General features: G+C 35.4%; 1 protein-coding gene across 1 annotated transcript; it reads left to right on the top strand.

Annotated features, from left to right (window-relative positions):
- Window positions 1-226: 226 nt before the first annotated feature.
- Window positions 227-10,071, top strand: LOC135076539 (homeobox protein Hox-B4-like). Its single transcript, XM_063970986.1, has 2 exons — window positions 227-1,192; window positions 8,978-10,071. The coding sequence occupies exons 1-2, from the start codon at window positions 658-660 to the stop codon at window positions 9,619-9,621; spliced, it is 1,179 nt and encodes a 392-aa protein (XP_063827056.1). The 5' UTR covers window positions 227-657; the 3' UTR covers window positions 9,622-10,071.
- Window positions 10,072-26,562: the final 16,491 nt, after the last annotated feature.

Here is a 26,562-nt window from a genome sequence, read left to right as displayed (position 1 = left end):
GGGTGGAAGGGGGAACATTATTGTTGCGGTTTAATGCTTTTGATGGAGCGTACAAAGGTAAATGAGTCTTATGCGCGCTGTAAATAAGGTTTTGATTTTTTTGTAGGGTACTAAGTAAGACAGTAGAAGAACAGCTCCGCCTTAAAAATGGAAGGTGGTATGTAAAAATTGATGAACATGTATAGGAGTCCTTAAAGTGACAGAGTGCGCTGGCGTGTCGGCCAGTCAGTGTATATTGTCTCAAAATGTCGTCGCAGTATAGCGCGCCTTTAACTCCATTGTTTATTATCAAAAAGTGATAAATCAAATGACTTTGCAATAATATTGTTGTTGGTAAAAACTGTGCGCAGATACTGATGTTGGTGATAGTGATAAACAATTTTAGTGACATTATAGTGTGTGCGTTATTGTGATTGTTTTAATGACGATTTAATTGCTACAAAACATAACATAAACTTGTGGAACGCTGTTGATTGTGAACAATTACTTTTCTTTGCCACTACTAGTAACATAGGATACGAGTAACCAAACGACAAAAATCTGACTGATAAGGTTTAAAATTTTTTGTTGTTTTATACTTGAAACTAAACAAATAACTACAAGCTGATGGATTTTTTAAAGAGAGTAAGGTGATGCGCCGACTCGACCACGCCCACCATGAGTTCCTTCCTCATGAACGGTGGATACCAGCCGCAGCCGGACCCCAAGTTCCCACCTTCGGAAGAGTACAGTCAGGCGGACTACATACCGCCAGGGGAGTACTACCAGCACCAGCATTTGCAGTATGGCTATCAGCATCAATACGCCCCTGTCCAGATTGGGACAGGGTACGGTTACGGAGGGTATTACCATCCGTTGCCTCAGCACCCTCCCGTTGCTCCTCCACCAAGACCGCCAGAGCCGTCACATCCATCAGACGCAGATCACGGCTACGTGCCGTCCCATAATGGGGAAGTAGCACCAGGCCTTGCTGAGCTTGGGCTCAGGCTAGAAAGACATATAGAAGAAGCGGCTCCTGCTGGTAGAAAACTCCATGCCCTCGGTCGGGAAGGATCACCTGTATCAGAAATGGATGACGAGCGGCTACTGCTGGACAGCCCGCCCGTCGAAGATGACGATTCGTCTATATGCTCGGATAATACTGACAGGGTTATCTATCCTTGGATGAAGAAGATACACGTTGCTGGCGCATGTAAGCTATTTATATTATTTATTATGTAAACACTATGTCATGTACTTTCATGAAATAAAGATAAATTGTTAGGCTCTACCTCTACAATAGTATTTCACATTCAATCAATGAATCTCATGATTAATGATACCGCATACAAAGAACATATACTTAGGTAAAAATCCAAAAACCTATTCTATTCCATTTTTACTCGGATGAATGACAAATGACTATGAAATTATTGTCAATCCTTTATTAGGCCTTTAACTCTTCATTTGTATTTCACAACTAGGACACCGAATGGTCTTCGTTGCTGAAGGTGTCACTGAATCTTTTATGACAAATTACCTATTTACCTACACCAATCAAAATGATACCTACTTCAGCAACCATATAACTTTTGCAGTACATGCCTTTTGTTTAACTACTATGTTGATTGTAAGCTGTTAATGTCTTAATTTCATCTTGATCATTTTCTTCAATAACACTATTTATTGATCCGGACCATAATAATTGTGTGACCGTCATTGCATTGTCCCGTGGCCTGAGCCAGGTATTCGTTTATGCAGGCGCGTTTTGTCTGTTCTCTTTTCTTTCCTGTACATACCTAGATATTTTGTTTATTATAATTATATTGTTGACATTGACCTTATGGCAAATTAATATGTCAACAAGAGTTCATATTTATTATTAAACTCAAACCGTGCTAAGGATAAAAGGATATCCAGTTCTACACGGTGTAATGGTAGAGAGAACTCTGCCATATTTTTTTAATTTCTATTACTGATCATAATCCTAGTAAGTTAACTCAAAAAGTGTGACGGGTAAGGACCCGAAGGAGAATATCCTTACCCGGAACGGAATACCGTTCTGCAATAGGAATGGTAACGAGGACTCTACCATTCATTGTGTTTTAATAGCTTTTACACATTATAAGTAAGTATTTTTAGTAAGTTGTTCTTTGAGATGCGGTGTAAAATATTTATAGGAGTAATTTATTCAATGCACGTATAATTTAACACAATAATTCATGACATCCAACTAAGCATTTTAAAGAAGAGGGCAGGTAGCTTCTTTTAAAACAGGATCTCTAACTTGCTAGGTGTTAGAGACAGTTTGTTTTAGAATGCTGTTATGATGATGTTTTAACGAAAACGATGTGCGTTGGATTGATAAATAATTGAAGATATTTTAATGATAAATATTAGTGGATGTACTAAAAACAGACAAAACCAGAACTGCTGATGGTAGAGTTGGTCAAGAGACCAAAACACCAGTCTGTCTGTACTGTAATCAACAAGATTAAAGTGAGATTAATAAACCAGACGGTCGCATCATTCATGACTAGCGATAAATTCAATTTACAAAAGGTGCTATAAATTAAAAAATATATAAATCCTCAGTGGTTAACCTTTAGGTTCACTCATAAGTCATATCAATTTTTCACCTTTTCTAATTAAAAAAATAATAATTATAATAAAAAAGGCTATACAACCTCTCAAAATTTTTGAAAATATGAATAAAAATCAAATTACAGTGTACTTTGATTTTTCTGTAATTAATTCCTTCTTGCCAAAAGCCATGATTGTAGGTCTATAGGAGCCCTATTAAAAACACAAATGTTTTCAAAGAAATAAAGTTTGTTTGTTCTACATAAAGAGTAAGACTAAGCAACAAAATATTTAATAAATGAAAATAAGCAAGTACCTACTAGAGCTTTATGAATAATAATATGAAGCTTAAGTTTAGCACTAACTACAATTAACATTAGCTAAAAATTGTCTACAAAAAAGCAAAGCACACACAAATGAATGCCTAGTTAGATATAAATATTTTTAAAGTTGCAATCGCCCTCAGCGTAGAAGATGGCAATGTGATATCTTTTGACGGTTGACTAATATGAAACAAGTTTACAAATTATACATAACATCATTTAAAAAATACTCACAATACGATCTCAGGAGGTACTTTTCGAAACAGACCACAAAATATTGCGAAAGAATAGAAGAAGAAAAAATTGAGCGCGCCCAAAACCATCAAATGAAAGAATACTTGAGATCCACAAGATTAATTTGACAACATTAATTCAAGCTTTGGCGCTTCAACAGACAAAAGTGCGTGTACTGCAAAATGATTTTTAAACGGGCAACGTTAGCGGCTATTTAAAAAGGAAACAAATCGCTCGCAATCAATAACTTCTTTGCACACTCGAAATCCTTTAGGCGTGTGTCCTTTTGATGTGTTTTGACAGTTTACTAATGTGATGTCATTAGTGCTGGAAGACGCCGGGGCTTGTGCGTGACAATGGGACCCAACTCTTAAGTTAATGAGCCCCATTTATTTTTATTGCTTTCAAATAGAAGTTTGTGGACGAGAATTCGACTTGGAGATTATCGATCTAAGTTTTTGTGTCGTCGGGATTTTCTTTTTTATCATCTTCTATTATGTTAATTGTTGCAAATTGATTATGATTTGTCATACCAACGACCTTTTCTTCAAGTATTTCTATGCATTTGAGGACTACGATCATGTTTATAAAATTAAACGTTGAATATTTTTTTATCTTACATTTGTTACGTTGAGTTTTGACATTGGCTTAAGCCTAATTATCAATGTAGGACACTTTCTGTTTGGTTTGAGAACAACAATTAACTAATCTTTACTAAGAATAGTACTGAAGATGTAGTAGGTAAGTGATGATATTTTCCATCCATCATTAAGTTATTGTTATTCTAATTTATGTTTCAGTCATAGAATCCAAAGTTTGCATTTTACTTTAAATTATACTAAACATTTTATTTAGTTCATGTAACTGTTGAAAAGTCCACATAAAAGAAGTATTTGAGTTCTGTTTAAATACCTACGTACCACATTAATGTATTTATATTTCTATGCAAGCGAGCTAGTAAAGCTGGTCAATGCATTTATTAATTCAAAAATAACAAATAACTTACTTAACTTCTAAATCCTTTTTTTATTATGGTTGCTTTGCTCATGACGTTTCGTTGAACTTGTGAATACGTAGTTCTGCCAACAGTATGTATAGAATGGTTTCAAATTGTTCAGAGTTGTGATTTTGCGGAATGTGGATTTTTTTATGTAATAAAAAGTCAATCTCGTCTCTCATCTACCGATCATTATCCATATCTAATACTGTACTGTTATACCTACTTTACTATGATACAAAGGACGAGAATTGCAAGTATCAAGTTATAATCCATTGAAGTCACACCACTTGATAAGGTCACTGTTCATAAAGGCTTCACTTCAATATCGACGTTAACATCACCATAATATTTCTTGTCCCGCTGACAGCTCCCACAATCGAAATTATCGTAAATTATGCATATTGTATTCAACAAATTCAAAATTAACTTGTAAGTGACGCGACATAATTCTGTTTTGAAGTAGACACAAATACTAGAATTGTATGTGTAGTTTTGATTGGTGAAGCAACGTAAAGGTATTCGATCTTTGGGTCAAGATCGCAGATGAACCGGTTCGTGGTGGTTCAACAAATTGCTAGAATATTCGCTGAGGATTACACAAAAGCTGATGTGCTGGAGACTGGAGTCTTATCGACACCTGTCACTGGGGTAACATTTTTCATTGGTGGACAATGGTTGGTTTTAGCTTTAGATCGAATGTTCGTCGTAATGAGGCGGGACCACCGTGCGGGATTGATAGCGCATGCGTCGCGAGATCGACTGTAGATTAACAGATCGGTTATGAGACCACACATTCGTCGCAGGTAGCCGGTAATTCAATGGAGATTGTCATCGTGTCGATGACGTGATACGGCTAACGAAGCGAAGACGGAGCGTCCGTCCGGTAGCCGTAACGGGTATCTGGTTTTGCGGCCGATGATTTATAAAATAATGACTTGTACAAACAAATTGAACTCATTAGTAGCCTGTCTTGTTAATTAAAATTGTTCGTGTTTGTTCACGTGGTCACAAGTGTTTCTTCGTTTTCTTAAGAGTATACACCAGTTTATATTTAATTTATTATAATTATTAAGAAAGGACCATGCCTATCGGCTTCTACCTATTTTTACATTGCTCATTTATAACGTTCATGACGTATTTAATCGCAGACGCGCATCATTTATTACACTAGTAGACACAAGTCAATTTTAGTACTCAAGAATAGATATTCAAGTCTGTGATTGGTCCTAATACCTACCTTACCATTGAGCGATTTGTATTCAAAGTTCAAACTCATTGATTTGAATTTGCTTTAGTGTCGTTTTAAAATGCGGTGCATTTTCAATAATGGAATGAAGGATAGGGATTTTGTATGATTTTTTTACATTACAAGTAAAGTATGATGCCAATCATACGTAGAGTCACATCTAAAAATTTACTTTAGATTTATAGATGACTAGCATTCCGCCCGCGTGGAATTTTGTCTGTTACAGAAAAACTTTATCGCGCGCGTCCCTGTTTCAAAAACCGGAAGAAAAACTATCCTATGTCCTTTCTCGGGACTCAAACTATCTCTATGCCAAATTTCATCAAAATCGGTTCAGTAGTTTAGGCCTGAAAGCAAGACAGAGTTACTTTCGCATTTATAATATTAAGATAGAAGTATAGATATTAGACAAATACGTATATGGCCCGAAACTGAATTAAATGACTTCCGAATCCATTACATTTAGGGCAGTAAATAAGCAAAGCCTGTAACTTCCTTATATCTCGCCAAATGACATTCCCCGTACATAGGCCGGGATCAATGTGGGTTTGTCAGTTTGACCACTAGAAATCTCGGGCTGCGGCCAACCGCACATACCAGGCTTGTGCCCGGATTCCGGAGGAATTCCCGACTGTTCCCGTATCCCTGTCTCGCTCTTACAGGCTGTGTGGGCGTTGCTTGGAATCAGAGTACAGACAAGCTAAACTGTAGCATTTTATGTAGTTGTGTTAAGTGTTACTTTGCAACAGAAATGAGAGGTTGAAGTGATGGACTATATGGATTTAGGATAGGCGTTTTTGTTGTACTGTCTGGGTTTCGACTAGGGCTTGATTGTAGGTAGGTATTTTCGCTGAGAATATTGTAGGTAACATTATGAAATGTTATTAATATTTTTGCGAATGACTACAGAGCCATAATAATGTAAGCCCGGAGTTGAATCCCTATTTGCTTACGAGTATCTATACTTAAGCCTGAAAATTATCGTTGTAAATTTTCAGAATAATAATATCTTTTGAGACTTCCTGCAATGGAGTCTCCACAAGAACTAGACTGTGACAATGATGATTTGAATCTAATTGATGTAATGATCGTGTTAAAAACTCGATTCAATTTCAATATCAAAGATTTGGTTAAAAAACTAAAACAATGAAAATCCTTCATTGTAATCTTCCAGTGACTTGGCCCAATTTTAGCTTGGTCCACGGGCAAATCGCTGGATTGAGTTTTAAGAATATTTTTTCTTCCAATAACTGGGCCCACCTTCAATTTTTTTATTAATAAATTAAACACCAAATCAACAAAAATCTACTCTAGGATCTTAGAGTGGAAGACTCCAAATTGGATTTATTTTTATCTTTGTTTTAGAGTTTACAAACTTCATAACATATTTTGAGTAGTGTACACAACATTCTCACACTTGTTCACCATCAAAGAATAAAAGCAATTGACAAATTATACGTACAATAAACGACTCTATTGGCGAACGCCGATAATGCCTTTGTGGACGTCTTTCAAGTTGATGTAAAACTAATTTCCTTGAAGTGAAATAGGAAATTGCTTCCAACTTTCCTTCGGCGATGGCTTTATTATGGATAGAGACTCTCACGAGCTCATTTTGTTGAAATAAATGCTTTGTATTTGATATCAACGGACTGTTCTCTTGTTTTACTTATTAAAAATTTTAAATTTTAGGCTTATGCCCAACTCCATACGTTTTTAACTCAACACGCAAGATAAATATTAAGGAAATGTATCGAGTTGAGAACGTAGCGAGTTTGGCATAAGCCAAATTTTCAGTTGTTTAGCGATATGTGGCTATACTGCTATAACCTAAAAGTCTGTCTTAATTTCTGGTGTACAGTCGACAGCACATTAGGCTTTACATTTTTGATGCAAAACCTAAAATATTACAATGTAACTAACTCCTCTTTCTGGTTAAGATCCTTTAGTGATAGTCTTAGTCAGAGTTGCACTATCTTATTTTTACTTTTACAAACGTCAAAAATCTGTCAAACTCCATACAAAAAGCACCGGTTATTGTCAATGTTATGGTTAAAATAAGGTAGTGCAACTCATCCTTGATGTTCTATCGTCTATACATTAAGATTTAAGATATTTCGAATGAACATTACCTATCATAATGAATATTTAATCCCACCTAAAACATGTAAAAAATGGAAAAAAGGAGAGCCAAGTTCAATACAAAAATTATGCTTGGCTGTGGGCTTCGCCGCAAAAAGAAATGAGTGCCAAGTTCTATGCAAAATCCAAATAATGTATTTAAAGGAACAAAATAACATTAACAAGGTTAGATTTGACTTGGCCAGACCTGCCAGTTTGCTGGTGTTTTTCAAATAATCTTTATTATCATCACACATAAATATTTAATAATGAGTATTATTTCATTTGAATAGAAACGTATCATTTCATTTAATTTTGTAAACTCAGAATGAGATAAGACGTCAAGTAAACAGCTTCTCGCACAATACACCAAGATTATTATTTCCTCATCAATCAATTTGCGGATGATCAGGCATAGTCTTGCAAACAAAGTGCATCTGCGTGTCTAGTGCATAATCACTCATCTTCGTTGATATAGTAGGTACTTTAGGGCCATTGTAAGTAGGTACGTATAAGGTCTGTTTACATTAGTTACAGGTCTAATGCCCGTTTTCACCATCAATCCCTGAATTTAAGTGACCCCTATGTAATCAAAATTCATTTCTAAGTGTTACCATAGAGGTCACTTAAAAATTAGGGATTGATGGTGAAAACGGACAAAAGTTACTCAGATAGCTAGGATGCTAAGACGAAATGCTTTGCGATATTTTAGCGTTATAGATGCAAAGTTGTGACAATAATGACCAATTTCATTGATGTGTTATTACAGTGATGAACGTGCACATTGGTTACTTAGAAATAAACTTGTGCTCAATTACTGTTCGAATTACTTTATGGTTTCTTTGAAGAATATTCTTTTATAAATTCCCAGGTAATATAGCTGTTCCTAATTTGAGTTATTGAGTCTACATATTTTAAATCAGTTAAACTGGTATAAAAGTTAATCTCGAAGAACCTTTCCCAGCACATGAAATAGTCTAAAATGTTGTAAATAAGTAAAAACTAATCAATAATGCAAAGACAGTTTGCTTCAGTCGGTGACTATATCGATGTGTACTCACTTTTAATCCAATCTATTTGCCGTAGATTATACATATTGTTTGAAAGCGAACTAATTTGCCAGGCACAATTAATCAAACAAAAAAGGAAGCTCATGGACGTGCATGTGTAATTATTATGCACATTAATTAACGGCCTTCGAGGCTCTACATTATTCAGGACCGGTGCCCTCACGCAACACGTCACGATATAGCCCACATAACCGTGGCATAGTATGTGTTGAATAATAGACTTTATCATTTTGAAATAGCGCTCTTTGTATGCGGTAATTTGATTAAACTTGTCCATGGAACACTTTGGTTTATTAAAAAGTTTCCATTTATAACGTGGCTAGGAAAATTCTGATATTAGCCTCAAACGAGTTCTACAATAATGACTGAAAAAGAATTTACAGCACCATCACAATGACTCATAAAAATATTTTGTCCACAGCAAACGGCTCGTTCCAACCTGGAATGGAACCGAAGAGACAACGCACCGCATACACGCGACACCAAATATTAGAGCTGGAGAAAGAATTCCACTACAACAGGTACCTAACCAGGAGAAGACGAATAGAAATAGCGCACACTCTAGTCCTGTCTGAACGACAAATCAAAATATGGTTCCAGAACAGACGGATGAAGTGGAAGAAGGACAATAAGTTGCCGAACACCAAAAACGTGAGGAGAAAAACGAACCCCGCTGGAGTGACCACGACCACTTCTAAAGCGACACCAAAGAGTAGATCGAATAAGAATACGAATAATAACGACAAGAAGAAATCCAATAACAATGGAAGACCGGATAGTATAGAGAACGTGACGGATAACATAATGAATGATCTTCACTGTGTTGGGGGGCAGAATTTGTCTCATGATCCGGCGATTAGTCCGATGTCTCATCAGGGGCAGATCAATGCTGGGCATATGACGCCGCACCATTTGCATATGATGAGCTTGCATGGCATGGACCCAGCGATGGTGGCGAGCCTGACTGCCCACGGGTCGCCAGTCGGCTCGGCTGGCTGCGGCACGGGCCTCAACCCTACATCCCAGCCTGTCATCAAATCTGACTACGGTCTCACCGCCTTATAATCTAAGTAGACCCTCCTCGGATCACCCATGTAAAGATGCTATATTTTCACTAACAAACTCTCGTAACAACCATTCCTTCGTGTCGATAAGGTGTAATAAAGTGATGATTAAATTTAAATTAACGTTAAGTATAATAATTTGTGTAAGTATTCCTAGATTAAACAGTCATAATTCGATGTTTGGATAGTTAAGTGGAAAACTTTACAATGTCAAAAGTGTGATTATTATTATTTTAGGGTAGATATAAACATCTGAGTGTCGGATTTGTACATTATAATTTAAGTCATTGTCGTGAGCTATTATAACAATATTTATAAATGCATTATAACTAGTTATTTTATAATTAATTTCAGTATTGTCGTTTGTAAGTGAATGGTTTTGATTAAAGGATATCCTTCTTTTTGCAACCTGCAGAGTTACCATTTTCGAATGAAATTGTAAATAGTAGCTAGCTACACACTATACTATAATTTTACCAATCTGATAATATATATTTTACGAAACATTTAACAACCTTTATTACTTTGCACATAATATTTAGGAATGCCATACATACCACTGAAAACATTCTTACAAAATACACAAGAGTGCGAAAAAGTTTTGTAAAATATTTACTTCTGAAATAAATTTTATTAACTATAGTATAGCGCCCCTTGCAAGTTGATACAGGCTTATCAAGTTTTTCAGAAGCGTAATATTGTGTAGAAAGTAAGTAATCTTCTAGATTTCTTCAACATAATATGTTACAAAAAAGTACACTATTCATATTTATTTTTATAATTGTTGTTATAAAATAAACTAACGAAATATTAATGTCAGTGATGTTACTTTATCATAGATTACAAATGGGTAGATGGTCGCATTGTATAAAGTATAAAATGTTTATATAATACATTAATCCCTCTGCTAGACTTGCACGAAGTTGTATAAACTTACGGGTTAGATCTTTTAGTGACTCTTCTAATATGTATCTACATACGAGTACCTACCTAGTAATATTTTTTACCATAATACCAACTATTTCCTACACTAAATATTTTATATCTCCATAACAGTTTTGTATGAAGTTGTCATGGTAATATTTTTTATCAAGTTATATAATTTCGTGCAAGTCTTTAACTCATCCATAAACAATTATGTGATGTAGACAATGACTTAGGATTAGGTACAAAATTGTGAAATTTTATTTTAATCGGGAAAAATTGTTTTGTAACTAAAATAGGAAAACTGTGAATACAAAACCAATAAATATAGTAATAATGTGAACTTTGCCTTGTGATTATTGCAATCCTAGAACTGATAGTGAGTCATTAGTCAATCATCATGGATTCTAGTTAATACGGAAAATACTTGAACAAATCATACAGTACCTATCATCTTGCACCTACTCAACTCTATGTAGTAAATTATCAACATGAGATCCGTATGGTCGATTTTAGTAACTCAGAAAATACTTCCTTACATTCACTTTGAATTCAAAAGAGTATTGAATCCGAGAATGTAGAAAACTACTTTGGTCCACGGAATAAATGTGTTTTTTTAGTAAGTAATGGTAAGAAGCGATGTAAACTAATGCATTGATTAAGCGTCATCACAATAGAAACAAACTGAGTACCGACATATTGAATACAAACGAAGAGTAACCTTTCGCAATCTGCACATCGGAAATCGCATCCTACGCGATTCATAACATCGATATCATAACCTTGTGACACTCGTATCGGACGAAATGAAAGCAAAAATCGTAATGTGTCCGATGAATGCGCTCCATCGATCAACGTCGCCGGCTCATTGTGTGGCCACGAACGTATCTTCACTCGCGGAGTGGCCCGACATGGTTTTATCGTTCGAATGGTGAGATGACGGTTGTTGTTTAAAGTGACCGTTCGATCTCGATGTGTGCTTCACATCGTTCCATAGCTAGTAATCTTGGAGATGAACGGATGCATGATTGTGGAGCGAAGCGAGTGCCTTTGCATAAAATGTTATGTATCTCAAAATAGAGACTTCGCTTTCCATAAGAATACACGTTAGAAAAATAATATGTTTTTAAAAAAAGCTCGTCGACCATTTACGTGAAACGATGAAAAGAACGTTATTGAAATTAGACAATGCTGGATTGAAAAAAACATTTGCTGAAAATTACAGGCTGGAAGACGTAGCGTGGGCAGGCCTCCTACTAGGTGGACCGACGATCTGGTAAAGGTCGCGGGAAGAGCCTGGATGCGGGCAGCGCAGGACATTATGGAAAACCTTGGGGGAGGCCTTTGTTCAGCAGTGGACGTCATTTCGCTGTAACGATGACGACGATGAACACACTTCTTCATGAATCATGGAACTACACGAAAAGTTTCATCAAGTCTATGAATATTATCAATCACAATACTTATGAGTTCGATCGGTGTAAGTACAACCAAGCTTGGCCTAACTAAAATTCCTTTGCCTATTAACTGATGAGTATCAAGTAAAACTGTTGTTTACGGAAAGTTTGCTGGATTTTTTTGTCTAACAATTGGAAAAAATCTATGCTATTCCAAATTGGGTCCATCAAAAAATGAGGTGACGATGTAGTTTGTAAGAATTGCGGCAACGCTTCATCTCGCTCAGTAAAAATGCGAGTTTCAATAATTTCTGCTGTGTAACGGGCATCCATTCCAAACAGACAATAAACAATTCAAAAATATTTTCTTCAGCATTCCGGTCCCGCATGACAAGTCACTTTAAGGCAATAAAGGTGGCGGCAAAAACAAAAAATAAACCAAAAGGCAAATTAGTCACAAAATAGATTTACGATTTTGCAAATCGTCAGTTTAACAATAACCCTTTTTGTGCCGGCGCGTCAAAGAGTTAAGTTTTGGCAATAGACAAAACTCATTGTTGTGTCGTTTGTATGCAAATAACAGGATTTTGCTACCGTAGCTTTTGAAGGATTTATGGTAGTGCACTACCGCTAGTACTCTTTTGAGATAAATCCCTTTGGGATAGTTTTGAGTTCGGTAGCATAGATAGAAATAAAAAAATATTCAGAAGCATAGATAGCAAACTCTTAATCCAAGAAGGTAATGAGATTGTAAAACTAATTAATAAACTTATTGATATCTAGGAGGTACATTATGAGGACAAAGCATTATGCTTGAATGTGAAATGTTAAGTCATTATTAAACTACCAGGCTGCTAATCAATTTTCAGTAAATTCTAAAATGTGTATTGACTGACACATTATCTACTAGGTAAAGAAATGAAGTACCTAACATTAGGCCCACATATTTTCAACGTTGATTTTTCAATGGACTAAAACCAAACAATCATAACATTCTATAGTCATAAGATAATTAAATTATCAACTCTTCGTACTCAAAACCAAAATATCTCTCGCGTTACCAATACGGTGTTTCATTTCAACCAAAGGTTCCTAGAAGCAACATCAAAACGTATGCCGATGCTGTTTTATTTTCTAGCAATTCTCTAAAGACAGGCCAAAGTGGTGAAATAAAGGATTCAAACCAGCGCGCAGCGTTTGGCAGGTGAGGCAGATTCCCCCGGGACTGGTTACTGAGTTTGAGTGGACGACGTTCTCATCTTCACTTTTATATTATTTATTTATGAAGTAATGACGGGAGTATCATAGAATATACCTAATGAATCAATATTCCGAGTGTACCTACATTTTATGAAACTCTAAATTAATACTAATTTAACACCAGCAACATCATTGGTTACTAAGTATTTTGGCACTGAAGAAAATGTAGAGTCATCACATTTGCTTATATGCGAAACCTTTTAAGTCCTAGCAACTAAAAAAGGACTCATACGTGTCTTTTGTACAACAAGTGATTTGCTCTATTTCGTTGTAATATGTATTGCAAAACTAATGTCAAATCTAGAAAAAAAGTAAAAACTGATCACAGCTCATTGGCATTAGAAGAATGATGTTATTCTTTTTTTTTGTGTCACCTTAGGCTGGGTTGCACCATCTTACTTTAACATTGACAAACTTCAAAAATCTGCTAAACTCCATACATAAAACACTGGTTATCGATATAGATAGTTACGGTCAAAGTTAGGTGGTGCAACTCAGCCTTAGACTTTAGTTAGGTGAGGTGAGGATCCCTCAGGAGTGGCTAGGTAACTGTTTAAATGTATATATTACAAACGTCTAATTAAATAGAAATGTTATTAATAATAATAACTACAGCAAAATTGGTTAGGATTTTGGTGGAATTTAATCAAACTGGCACAAAAGAAAATGTAGAGTCATCACAAAGCAATCCGAAGGGTAATACATAGCCAAGCCTAGCAAAAAAGTAAAAACTAGAATATGACAGAAGTTTAGTGATGTGTTGATGCTATAAAAGCATAAAGGTAATTGTCATGTAATATTCTTTGAACCAGAAGGATAATTATACCAATGTTTTCAAAGGGCAAACTCAGGAGAAGGCTACGAAAGGATAAGTATCTGGAGGCATTTGGCAGGTGAGATCCCTCGGGAGCGGTTAGGGAAGCCGCGGTGACTTGCGGAACTCGGCGGCTCTTAAGTAAGTAGACAATACGGTTAGTCTTTTGTTTTTGCTGAATTGCCGGGCTGGGTAAGGTGTATCTCTATGGTTTTTCGGAGTATGAAGATATCAGAAATCGAGTACCTAAGCCATGATAATGTAGGTGCATTCTTTTAGGTACACCTTTAGCATGATTTAAAAGTATTTTTATTTTCTGGCTAGCGGATATCAACGAAATAGAGATAGTAAAGTGGTAGAAACTAAATAAGAAGCGCAAGAAGTTCCAGCTGACAAAAGAAAAAATACCTGATAAATTAATAAAAATAGTATTCTTTATTAATAGATAATTGCGATTTGTCGACAACAAAAGTTTTAGTACTTTCGTCTGATTGAATTCGCCAACGCCAACGGCTCAGGTGATCTTTGAATTAAGGAACTATACGAGTACAATAACTTAATAGAAATGGGAAGCATTTTTCAAAGTAATATGACTATTCAATGCAACATTATGAGAAATTAAATTTTGTCAGCTAAGTTAGGAAAATAATATGTTTTCTACACTCGTCTATCAGAAACCAAACTAATACAAACTTGCACAGCAGTCAATAACTTTATTACTCAGCACAACGCCCAGCTCTGCGTCTGAAGCCGCGACGCCGAGACGACAAATTTCAATACATCGGCGAGACGTGGGGAACGTACCCTTGTAAATATGGCGCATATCTCGTGATGGTGCAAGTAGAAAATATCGCAAAATATAATAAAAATAAACATTTTTATTTCAAGAAGAATTTTTAAGTTAGTAGGTACTTGAAAGTGCTTCGCTGAGAAGATAGAGAAAGAAGATTAAATACGGTTGAGGTAAGATAGCCAGTTCCTCTATGTTTGAGGGTGACGCTAGCTTCCACCTGACATCACTTTCTATCAGGTAAGATGCAGGCCAAGAGTTTCCTCATGGTAAATAAAAAGTAGATAAGTTAATTTCTGTAACACATTTGTTTGTAATTCCTAAAATAAATAAATAAAATAAAATAAAAAAAAGTAGGTTACTTTGTGTTAATTTTTCGTTTGTGCAAAAGGTGTTGCCGAAATACTGGGTACTAAGTACTTACTAGTAATTTCGAAGGAATAAAAAGTATTGGTGCAAGTCCTACTCTAAAAAGCTTGTAGGATTAAATTCAATTTATGCTTTAAGAATCGTAATAAGAGCTTCCAACAACGGTTTAAAATACTCTCTCAAGTTTTCAGCTTCTGTATTGTGAACACTATCGCCATCGCTTTTCATTTTGACAATTTTTTCACACCCATCACTAATCTTCATAGAGATTTGCATTGCAGCATCAATGATGTCCTACAATGTAACTGTGACAACTGAAAGCGATTTGCGATAGATGCTTTGTTACAAGGAAACTAGTGCTGTTTTCTTCAATAATAGAGTCTAAACTTTATGAGCTGTACACGCTCTCTCTTCTACATTACACCCGATGCTTATAGGGTGGCTCAAGTCGTCGGGTGGCTGTAATCCATACTCGAGTTATTTGAGAGCTGTAGAAACGTACGTGAGATGACGAACTCGAGGGTGACTTGGTACAATCACTTTTCTGCGGCTTGATTTTTTATTCACATGTATGTACATAGTGTATACTTCAGATACAACGATTACTACTTTAAATGACTTTTGCGTAGCACAGTTTTACGAAATAAAGGCAAATGAAAATAGATTTTAATAATAAATTGTGAAGTTCTTCCATTATTCTCTGAATCTCGAATCGGCTTCTTATAACCTGTGGCTTACGGTTTGAATGCCATGTTACATATTAGAAGAAGAAGAAAACAAAATACTGTGTAAAACCTTTTGCCTATTATATTCGTAAGTAATAGTAGTAGTTTTAACAATTTTTGCTTATAAAGCTAGTAAAATGTGATCTACAAAAGCCTTTAGAAACTGTTTTAATTCAGACTATTTGTAACGAAATTCAACTCCGATTCCATTGTACTTTTCACGCGTTAAAGAAATCAAGGAATCTTTTTTGGGTCACAAAAATACAAAGAGACGGCATTTCTTTCCCAACCCAAATCCGTACAATACATAGCGCAACGTACAAACTACATAGCCGGCTCATATAGCACATGTCTTGGCGGTAGTCAGTCGGCCAAGCTTTTGTGCCCTTCAGTGGGGCTGGCTCGTGTTTGTGTGCACACACACACACGCAACGCATGTGTTGATTTCCCGACGCCGCGCCCGCCCGGTATGGCACTCCGGGTATGGATGGTAGAAAGTACTGAACAGTTTTTTGTTGAATATTTTTTACAAGTTTCATCAACTGTTTTGATCAAAAAATCATAAGAGGTTCTTCCTGTTACTAGGATTAAGAATACTGTTTTGTAAGAACGAATTTCCCGTTTAAATATTGCCTTAAATTAATTCAAGATTAAAAATAAATCCTTTTGATTTTGAATAATTTTCGATAACGACACGTGAGCATAATAAATATACATTGGGTTTTTAACTTTTTAGCATAACATAAGCGCTGAAAAAAGATTTATTATCAGGAACTATTTATACATATACCTATAACAATTATAGCCTATATTATGTAGCTTTATTATGATGTGGTGCATCAGGATTTTAACTTAGTTAGTTTTTAATTTCCATAATTTTAATTTTAAAATTGAAAAAGAAAGGATAGTGCCAGGGTCTGGACCAAGTGCTGCCCAGAATCAACACATAGTGCATTTTGTTCCTCAGGCCTATACTAATGTGTAAACTGAAGCGTACTGAAATCTATCCCTGGAGTTAAGAGAAAAAAAGAGTTTTGTTTTGAATTATTTACATACAAAATATCATCGATGTATACGTACTACGCATAAAATTTCGCGATTGTGGCATTAAATAACACTCGCTATGTTGAACTTAACCATACTGCATCCGTACACGTTGCTTTAGTGCGATTTAGACATTCTTTATAAACGATCTAGCGCTGTTTTAATTGTTTGGTAAGTTGATAGAAATTCATTATTTCCAAAATGTTTTAGTTCTCTATCCTTGCAAAAAATCAATTTATTGGTGTATTACAATCGATTATTGAAGTTATTGTAAGCTAAAACTTCTTACTCCATTTTGGAAATAATTCATTTCTATCAACTAACCAAACTACTGCAACAGCGCTTGACCGCTTAAAAAGAATGTCGATGTCGTACTTAAGTAAGGTGTACGGATGCAGTATGGTTAAGTTCAACATAGCGAGTGTTGTTTGATGCCAAAATCGCGAAATCTTATGCGTAGTACGTATACATCGATGATATAAATTTTTATATGTAAATAATTCAAAACAAAACTCTATTTTTCTCTTAACTCCAGGGATAGATTTCAGTGCGCTCCGGTTTACAAATTAGTATTGGCCTGAGGAACAAAATGCACTATGGTTTCATTCTGGGCAGCACTTGGTCCAACTTCCATACATGGATTGGCACTGTCCTTTATTTTTTACCAACAGAACCATCCAGAATTTAAAAAAAAATACAGAGCAGGACTTTCGTGCACCCATTCGCAGCTGTCAGCCGTTCCATTCGGAGGGCACTCACACGTTGGCATTCGGTGTCTACAGCTCACACACACTGGCGCAATCCGAGGGGTGCGCCTAAGGGAGGCATGGTGGGGACTGTATTAAGTTCCTTTCTTTTCACTAAAATAATTTTAGGGGATGGTTTTAGTTCGATATTTTTTCGGAGAGCCCTCGGCTCCCGTTGAATGCGTTCAATTTGAGAAATGGCCGCCTTTGTGGGGTGCATTCGCTGCTTGAGATGTTTATGTCTGCGATAGATATTTTCGTACTTTTTCTGACATATCATATTTAATTAAATTGTATGGACATTTCTGATACTGAAAAAAAACTTTCATAATACAGTAAATGGCCCTTAAACATTTTTCTTTAAGCATACGCTCAATAGGTTACATAATTATTTAAAACTAGCTTTCCGCCCGCGGCTTCGCTCGCGTGGAATTTTGTCTGTCACAGAAAAACAATATCGCGCGCGTATTTGCTCACCGTTTAGACCTACCCTGGACTACGACAAACATTTTAAAACCAAAATCAGCTCAATCGGCCCAGCCGTTCTCGAGTTTTAATCAGACTAACGAACATCAATTCATTTTTATTTATACATATAATAATAGAAGAAGATAAAAAAAGTGATTTTGAAACTGACTGCTACTTGCATTAAGTCAACCGACTAATCTAGTTGTTCTTAAGTAAAGCAGTTAAAATCAGTTGTAACAACTGAAAGAAATAATATTATTCCCTAATTCACCCTGTAATTTACACAAAATGGTTCCGACGCAAAATGTCTAACAACTTGCGAATCTCCCATCAAACTACAACTTTACCCAAAATTATAGGAACAGCATTATTATAACAAAAAGGTAACCACGCCCGATAGCATCGCATCGGGACTCCTTGCTGAAATATTTTTAATCAAAAGTTTTTACCTGAACGAGCCGCGGGCGGCGGGAACGAACCGACCTGTCAATCTCTCAAATGTTAGATTAAAAACATCATCTTTACTTTTTTTTGGCATTAAGAGGATCAAGGAATTATGTTCGAAAAAAAAGTTCTCAGGCAAAGACGTATGATTATAAGGACGGTAGATAAAGTTTTGACGAAGGTCGATTGTTGGAGGTGCAGCGTTTTGTACATAGCCGTTTTTGTGTGCAGATGGCAACACTATGTAGGTATTAGGTAAAGATTAGGCAGGTAAGATTTCATTGAATTTGGAATTATGAATATGAGATTGATTATTCATACCTACCTACTGTATGAAAGAAAAATCCTACAGTGTGTCTTAAAAAGAAATCCATCTTTGATTAGCTGATTCTCCACAACAACCAACGGAGTACCTAGTACCTACACAAACTACGATCAAACTGTAGTAAAAAGATATCTTTACAAAAACAAAAGTATATCTACTATGAAACATTAATGGGACATCATCTAACCCATAAAAACGCTTTTAAATACCTCTATCTACCTAAAAATATGCTTTAAGTTCAGATGATATACCTTTTTAATTAAGTCCCCAATTAAAACAGAAAAATCCCGATTGAATTCTATTTGTTTGTAAAGCATTTAACCAGGCCTATTACTAAACAGTTGCGTAACAAATTTATCGATACCCTAATTAACAACAATGATGCGATATCGCTATCTACATCCGAACTTAAACCTTTACCTACTAAACTGTCCACCCAAAAATCCACCCTGTTTCTAAGACCAATGAGTTTAGATTTCAATGGCATTGGTTACAGCGGCAGGTGTGACCAAAATTGCTGAATCATCGCAGTGGCACCGGTAGTCCGTAGTAGCCAGTTCGAGTCTCAGCTCGATCACGATTTACATGTCAGTCGCGCCGCTTGATATCCGATTGTTGTAAATGCGAGTCATCCTTGTCTATGATTCTTAGGAAATGCGATTATGGTAATATGGATTTAGGTATTAAAGTGACGTAAGGTTGTAAAAAGAAGAAATTGGTGATGTGATCTTGATAGGGAGTATCCCAAAAAACTTTATGCACGTTACCTTACTTGTGCTTTTTGAGTGTTTAAATATTTATTTGACAGAGGAAGATAAGTAATAAAGAAGCAATTTAGTGGGTAACTTTATCCTTACACAATCGATATACAAAATTGACTTTCTGTGTTCGCTTTTGAAACGAGTAGTATCGAGCAGGAGTCGAAATAAGAAGTTACATTTTGAATTTTTTAGAGTGCATATTCCATGCAATGAGTGGCGACCACGAGTCGGAAGACGTAGTGTCGGCAGGCCTCCCACTAGGTGGACCGACGATCTGGTGAAGGTCGCGGGAGGTGCCTGGATGCGGGCGGCGCAAGACCGGTCTTTGTGGAAAGCCTTGGGGGAGAATGTCTTTCGACTGTAACGAACAAACGGACGAATTCCATGAAAAGCTTAAAATAAGTAATGTTGTACAAACAATATCAATGACACTGTTACGAACATAATTTAAAGAGATCTATCTAATATAACTAAAAATGTATCTAGTAAAATAAAAATAAAATAAACCAATTAGGGTAAACCACCCAATTATTGGCACTTTAAGCAGCTACTTCACAAAACCGGTAAAATTTACATGTAAAAATATGTTTTATCAAAGATAAAAACATTTATATTGGTCTTTTAATCTTTGCAGAATATTATAAAGTACTTATCATTAATAAATTAAATCATTTATTCAATATAGTGTACCTTTTAAAAAAATACCTCAAAATACCAGTTGTTGGCATAGCCAAACCTTTTATTGGCAGTGATAATTACCTATTATTGGCACTGTTCTCGCAAGACTGAAAAATAGCTGCTAGGTCTTATGTAGAGGTTTTAAAGAGATTCATGATAGAAATAAACAAAATAAAATCCTTTGTTTAAAGAAAAGTAACATTTTTTTTGTATAGGAACATACCATATCAGTTCAAACGCTTATATTTAAATACGGTTTTAAACTTTCCATAACTACTTTTATCAAATCTTCTTTTCTCTTCGGAAATCCTTTTTTGCTACTGATTTTTATTTTATCCAGTCAACAAAAAGCTGATCTTCCTCGTCAGTTAAAACTGTGAACGGACCGGTCTTAGAGCGATGATCAGGATGTTTCAATCTGAATTATAGTAGACCGTGGCACCACTTTCAAAGCCTTTCACAGGCTTATTCCACTAATCCCCGTCAACGGGGATTAGTGAACTTTTTATTCATTAATCCCCGCTAACGTCAATGGAGCTTATAATGGGGATTAATGAACTAAAAAGTTCATTAATCCCCATTACTTTGTTTTACTTTTCTTTATTCAGAAAACTACGTTAAAAAATAAAATACTAATGTAAGAATGGATAACAACTCACTTATTGATTATTTTTATAATCAAATGAAATTAAATTTAAGCCTACAAAGCTATTAATTTACACCATTTTTATCTTGTTACATTTTGGGCCAAAAGACAATGCCGGAAATTGGCGTCTGTTTTTTTCGCGCGGCCATCGACCAAACCTTGTTTTTTGATTACAAAATAGTGTAATAAACCAAACTTACTATGACATGTTTACCTCTAAACTCAGTCTGAACTGAGTTAAGAGCATTAGAAGTTTGATGATTTACATACTAGATTTGCTTTTTGCGCGCAAGTTTTGTAAGAAATTGCAACAAAATAGTGACATTGTATGTGTAAACAAACAATACCATCCATTATAGGCTCCAGACATCAGTATGGAGCAGAATCAGCGCAATGAAAAAATAGCGCAATATTTTGTTGCAACTTCTTACAAAACTTGCGCGCAAAAAGCAAATCTAGTATAAAAATCATCAAACTTCTAATGTTCAGACTGAGTTTAGAGGTATACATGTCATAGTAAGTTTGGTTTATTACACTATTTCGTAATCAAAAAACAAAGTTTGGTCAATGGCCGCGCGAAAAAAAAAAGACGCCACCTTCCATACAAAATCTGGCATTGCCATTTGTATGTAATACTTTCCATCTTCTTTTAAATGATGAATGGGGAATAACTATTCAATATCCATAGTGCTTTTGGCTATCAGGTAAGTGTTAATTTTTTTAAAGTATTGTAATCAGTCTTAAATTTAATTTAATTTGATAATAAAAATAATAAGTGAGTTCTTATCCAATAATAAATAGAAGGTACCTGATTCTTACATTAAGTATTTTATTTTTAACGTACTGGGGATTAATTAACTTTTTAGTTTATTAATCCCCTTTATAAACTCCATTGGCGTTAACGGGGATTAATGAACAAAAAGTTCACTAATCCCGTTGACAGGGATTGTCAACGGGGATTAGTGGAATAAGACTTTGAAAGGCTTTGAAAGTGGCTAAAAAGATAATATTTTTTATTGGCACCTTTTTAACCAGTGTTTGACACCCGTGCCATTAAATGGATTTTATATAATTGGCAGTGGGCCAACATTTGGATTGGTATATCCAAAACGTTAGAAAATATTTTAAATGCAATTTAAACTCAATTTTGAGACAAACAAGGTATAATTTTTAATAAACTCAAATTATTTTAAATACCCTTTTATTGGCATGTGTGCCAATAAAATGGATAAACAGATTTTACGCATACCAAATGTTGGCACACTACAAATAACTAAAAGTTGGCAGTTAAATTATAAAATAATGTTTTAAAAAGGCAGTTAATATATTCAATAATAAGACAAAATGATTATGTATAAGAACAACAAAATAGATTTGCATTTTTTTAAAAGATTATGATAGCTCTTACCTTAGTAAAAAACGAATATTTCGATTGTTTTTTTCGCGCAGGTCCCGGTTTGTCAAACAAATGGTTGAAGCGCCGCGATGTTTGAAAAAATAAAAAACGTGTGTAGCCAGTTGAGTAATAAATGATATTACTCTTCAATTTCTACTAAAAAATATAAGGTTTGGCTACAAAGAATCTTAATTTTCTTAAAAAACTGGAGCATGCCAATAAATTGGTAGAGTGCCAATGATTGGGTGGTTTACCCTACGACACAACTGTAATATATTATTATCCTGCAACTCCAACAATCAGTGGGCTGGATAATCCGATGGTTTCCGCTGCGAAGACGGACATGTCAATTTGGACCAATAAACCATTGGCATTGCTCAGCAGCCATTTTGTTATAATGGGGCTACCCAAAAATGCTTGCGTAACTTGATTTTTAAAAGCAAATGAATGTTTATTTGAAACATACATGCGATTTGTAATAATAACATGTGATCATGTAAACAAAGAAACTTTCAGTATGTAGGTACCTAAATAACAAGGCATCATGATTCTAAGGCTTGCACCATCTTACTTTAACTTTGACAAACGTCAAAAATCTGTCAAACTCCGTACAAAAAGCACCGGTTATTGTTATTGTTACGGTTAAAATAAGGTGGTGTAACTCAGCCTTAGTATTTTAAGTAGAAGGTTTGCGTGTGAATTAAAGTAATATTTTTAAATAATTCTTTCTACCTTCCTCAATCAAGAAGACAACCAGAAATTTTTGAGGGTCAAAAGACCGTAAAACACCCTAGGAGTGCCAAAAGCCTTATCTGAGAAACGTTTGAAAATGCAACTATATATTTCCCAAAATACTTATGAGAAAATGCAATTTTTTTTCAGCATTCTTAAAGTCACCTAAGTATTTGAATTTAAAGTTCTTTTGATTACAAAACAACCATTCAAATATAAACTTAACAGAAATCGAATCTAATTCGCTTAACGAGCTATACAGTATACTTCATGCTATCATGATCTGACTTCTGTCCCAGTTGACCCGTAAGGCGGCGCTACCGTCGCCCTCGTTGCGGCCATTGTGCTTTTTGTAATATCTCTGATTGGCTCTGAATGGCTTTATCATTTATTTAGCGATCGATGGATTGAATAGCAGCCCGCGGGTGCGTTCACGTGAGAAAAATTGCGAGGCGTTGTTTACTCGTGGCTAGAAATAAAACGCGAATTAGCATCATTTTTGACTGCTGCAGCGCAGAATCAGGCATTTATTTTCTGGAAATTGGCTTTTAAAAAGCGCTTTTACACGTCTCAGTACCTAATACTGTAACTCTACCATTGCTTCAAGCCAATAAATGGGCCAATGTTGAGAAGAAGCAGCCCAAGAATGTTGTAGCAGCAAGGCATTTGAAAGAGGATCGTATAGTTACTGTGATATTAATGAAAAGTTATTGAAATCCTTACAAACAATCACATTGTAAACGTGAAAGTTTCTTAAGTACCTATAGATGAAAAGATATCTACGTTGTCTCTATGAAAAATCTGCTGGCATTAATGTAGGTACGAGTATTTTGCAGTTCATATGTCAACATAATTTATGAGAAATGGACGCAGAAATAGTAAACAATTAGGTATCAGGAGCTTATAATGACAATTTGGAAGCGTAAAAATATCAGTTGTCAGTTTAAAATGTCTGAAAAACATAGAGCGCCCGCTAAAGTAGCTTTTGACTAGGTCAGCGAGCATCACCACATGCAAATGATCGTTGATGACCAGCAACTATTGCATTTACAACTAATTATCTCGTCATCTCAACCGCTTCTTCACAGTTTGACCCAATTTCACGCGATGATTCCGTGACCAAAAACAAGTGAATGGCGGGCATGTTTACAAACATCCTAACCTAGGCTAATGATGAACGACAGGGCGCACTCGAAGGTAATCAGCGGGCCGTTGACCCCTGATAATGACTGCCCGATGACGGTGCACGTACGGGGCACGTGGCCACCGGTACACTTACGTTTTTTGGCGGTGTGAAATTCGGCAGATGCGTTCCTCTTTTGTTTGATACGCACCCGTTGCTGATGGAAAATCGAATTTAGAAGAGTTTGATTTGAATTATCAATTGGCATTTGTTTTTTATTCGTAAGTGTTTTAACATTTTTACTTATCAACTCCAAATTAATTTAGATTTAACTAGGTGCTTAAATTAGAAATAATATTTTTTCGTTAGTACTCTGGTTTTTCTTATGTATTTAACCACAAAGGAACTCACTATCGTAGGTACCTCTAATTGCCGAAACACAAGAATGCCACTAACATTGTTGATAATAATATAGCGACTGACTTAGGAAAGATGGTGGTAGGCTGTATCCATCTTCTGTACCACATTTAAAAGCAAATAAATGATGATTCTGATTCTGATTCTAGATAGCCAGGCGGACTCAGAACTAGCCCAACCATAAACCAATACATAATGTTCATGTTACATTGTCTCTATGTAAGTATAGGTATATAGGTCAATTTAATAAGCCTCTGTTTAGAAATTAAGATACTTTTAAAAACTTTTCACATCAAGTTTCATTTAGGTTACATTGCAATTAGGTTGATTTTTCGTTTAATAGGGTACAATTGCATGTCACAGATTTGTGTCTCACACGTTCCAGGCATTGAGACGTCAGAAGAATGAAGACTAATGCGGCCACCATGACTCTCAGAAAGAAAGCGCTCGCGCAAATTAAATAAAACGCAGTTACAGCGTTCTCTATGGTGGCCTTTTTATTAGTAGGTTATCATGGTCTAAAATTAAACAATATTCGTAGGTACTATTTCGTCTAATGTTTTTTTTAATAACTTGAAAATATCGAACTGCCTAAGTAGGTGGGAATCGAACCCATGACCTTTCGCTTGCCGGGCGACTGGTCGACTTTTTCGAGTTATTTAGAAAAATATTTAGATCGAGAGGCGACTCTTAATGCCAGAAAAAATATTTAATAACTAATGTAAACACTTTTGATTCATGGTTTAAAACTTTAAACCACCTAGTTATTTTTTTCAATTTTGTTTCTGGAATTAGGTTAATTGTTATTTTACACAAATGATGCTGTCTGTATGTGTGATGCTAGAAAATATTGAATAACAAAGTGATAAGCTTATTTTAAATTTCTTATCGGGTTAATTTTTTACGTTCTGGGCGGCGTTCAAAATTTTGCGGTGACATTAGATAAAGCTGTATCTTCACATAACGATACGATATTTCGACTCAGAGAAACACACAATAAAAAAAGAAACAATCTTTATTAGATTCGTTCATTACGATAGTTCTAGTGCGGTGCGACGCCACATAGCATAGCATAACTGTAGGAAAAATATTTCACGATATTTTGTATGATAAAAGAAAAAAATATTTATAACACAAGCTACACATAAAAATTCTCACATCCATCACGTTTCTTGTACACATGCCTTTGATTTTCCTTTCAAGGCGACCTTGTTTGATCCTACGCACGTTAACAGTTACGTCTCACAAAAACCGAATAAATCAATCTATCAGGTGGTCACTCAAATATGGAATTTATTACCTGTCATTACGAATGTTTGGCTAATCAATTTATTGTGAATATTTGAATTTTTAAAACAGTTTCTTACGAGTTTAGGTCAAGACAGCTTGAACTTAGGGTTGGCAGTCATTTTGTTAATTGATAATGCCGGCGCCACACATTGGGCATATTGGCTCTAATCATTTTGGATCCAATACACCAATGTGTAGATCGGATATTGGACATAAATGTAAGGCCGATGAGACCGATTCACACATTAGTGTATTTGATCCAAAATAATAATTTGGTGCCAATATTTATTACTAGGGTGTGGCGCCCGTGTAAGAATGTAATTGTTTGACTTTTCATTATTTTTCAGTAATCATTGGTGTGACAGTAAAGCGGCTAACGTTCACTGACATAGCACTTGGCTTATTAAATTATTAACATTCGTGGTACCATAGTGTATTCCATTCCAGCAAAAGCGACAATTTCAGTGCCTTCTCGTCTAAATTTCTCGTCTAAATTCCATTGCTTTCTAGCTTTAATTTCGAGTAAAAATAGCTTAATGTTTTACTAGAAACGGAATTTATTACTAAGAACACTTTCATAATATCTTTTGTTT

The sequence above is a fragment of the Ostrinia nubilalis genome, chromosome 12 (genome assembly GCF_963855985.1).
Source record: "Ostrinia nubilalis chromosome 12, ilOstNubi1.1, whole genome shotgun sequence".
NCBI classification, from domain to species: domain Eukaryota; kingdom Metazoa; phylum Arthropoda; class Insecta; order Lepidoptera; family Crambidae; genus Ostrinia; species Ostrinia nubilalis.
Note: the sequence above shows the minus strand (reverse complement) of the source record. Positions and strands in the feature narration are given on the sequence as shown.

Coding starts and splice junctions, on each gene's coding strand:
- LOC135076539 (XM_063970986.1), top strand. CDS start 658: ATGAGTTCCTTCCTCATGAACGGTGGATACCAGCCGCAGCCGGACCCC. Junction 1,193..8,977: donor GATACACGTTGCTGGCGCAT/GTAAGCTATTTA, acceptor TTTTGTCCACAG/CAAACGGCTCGTTCCAACCT.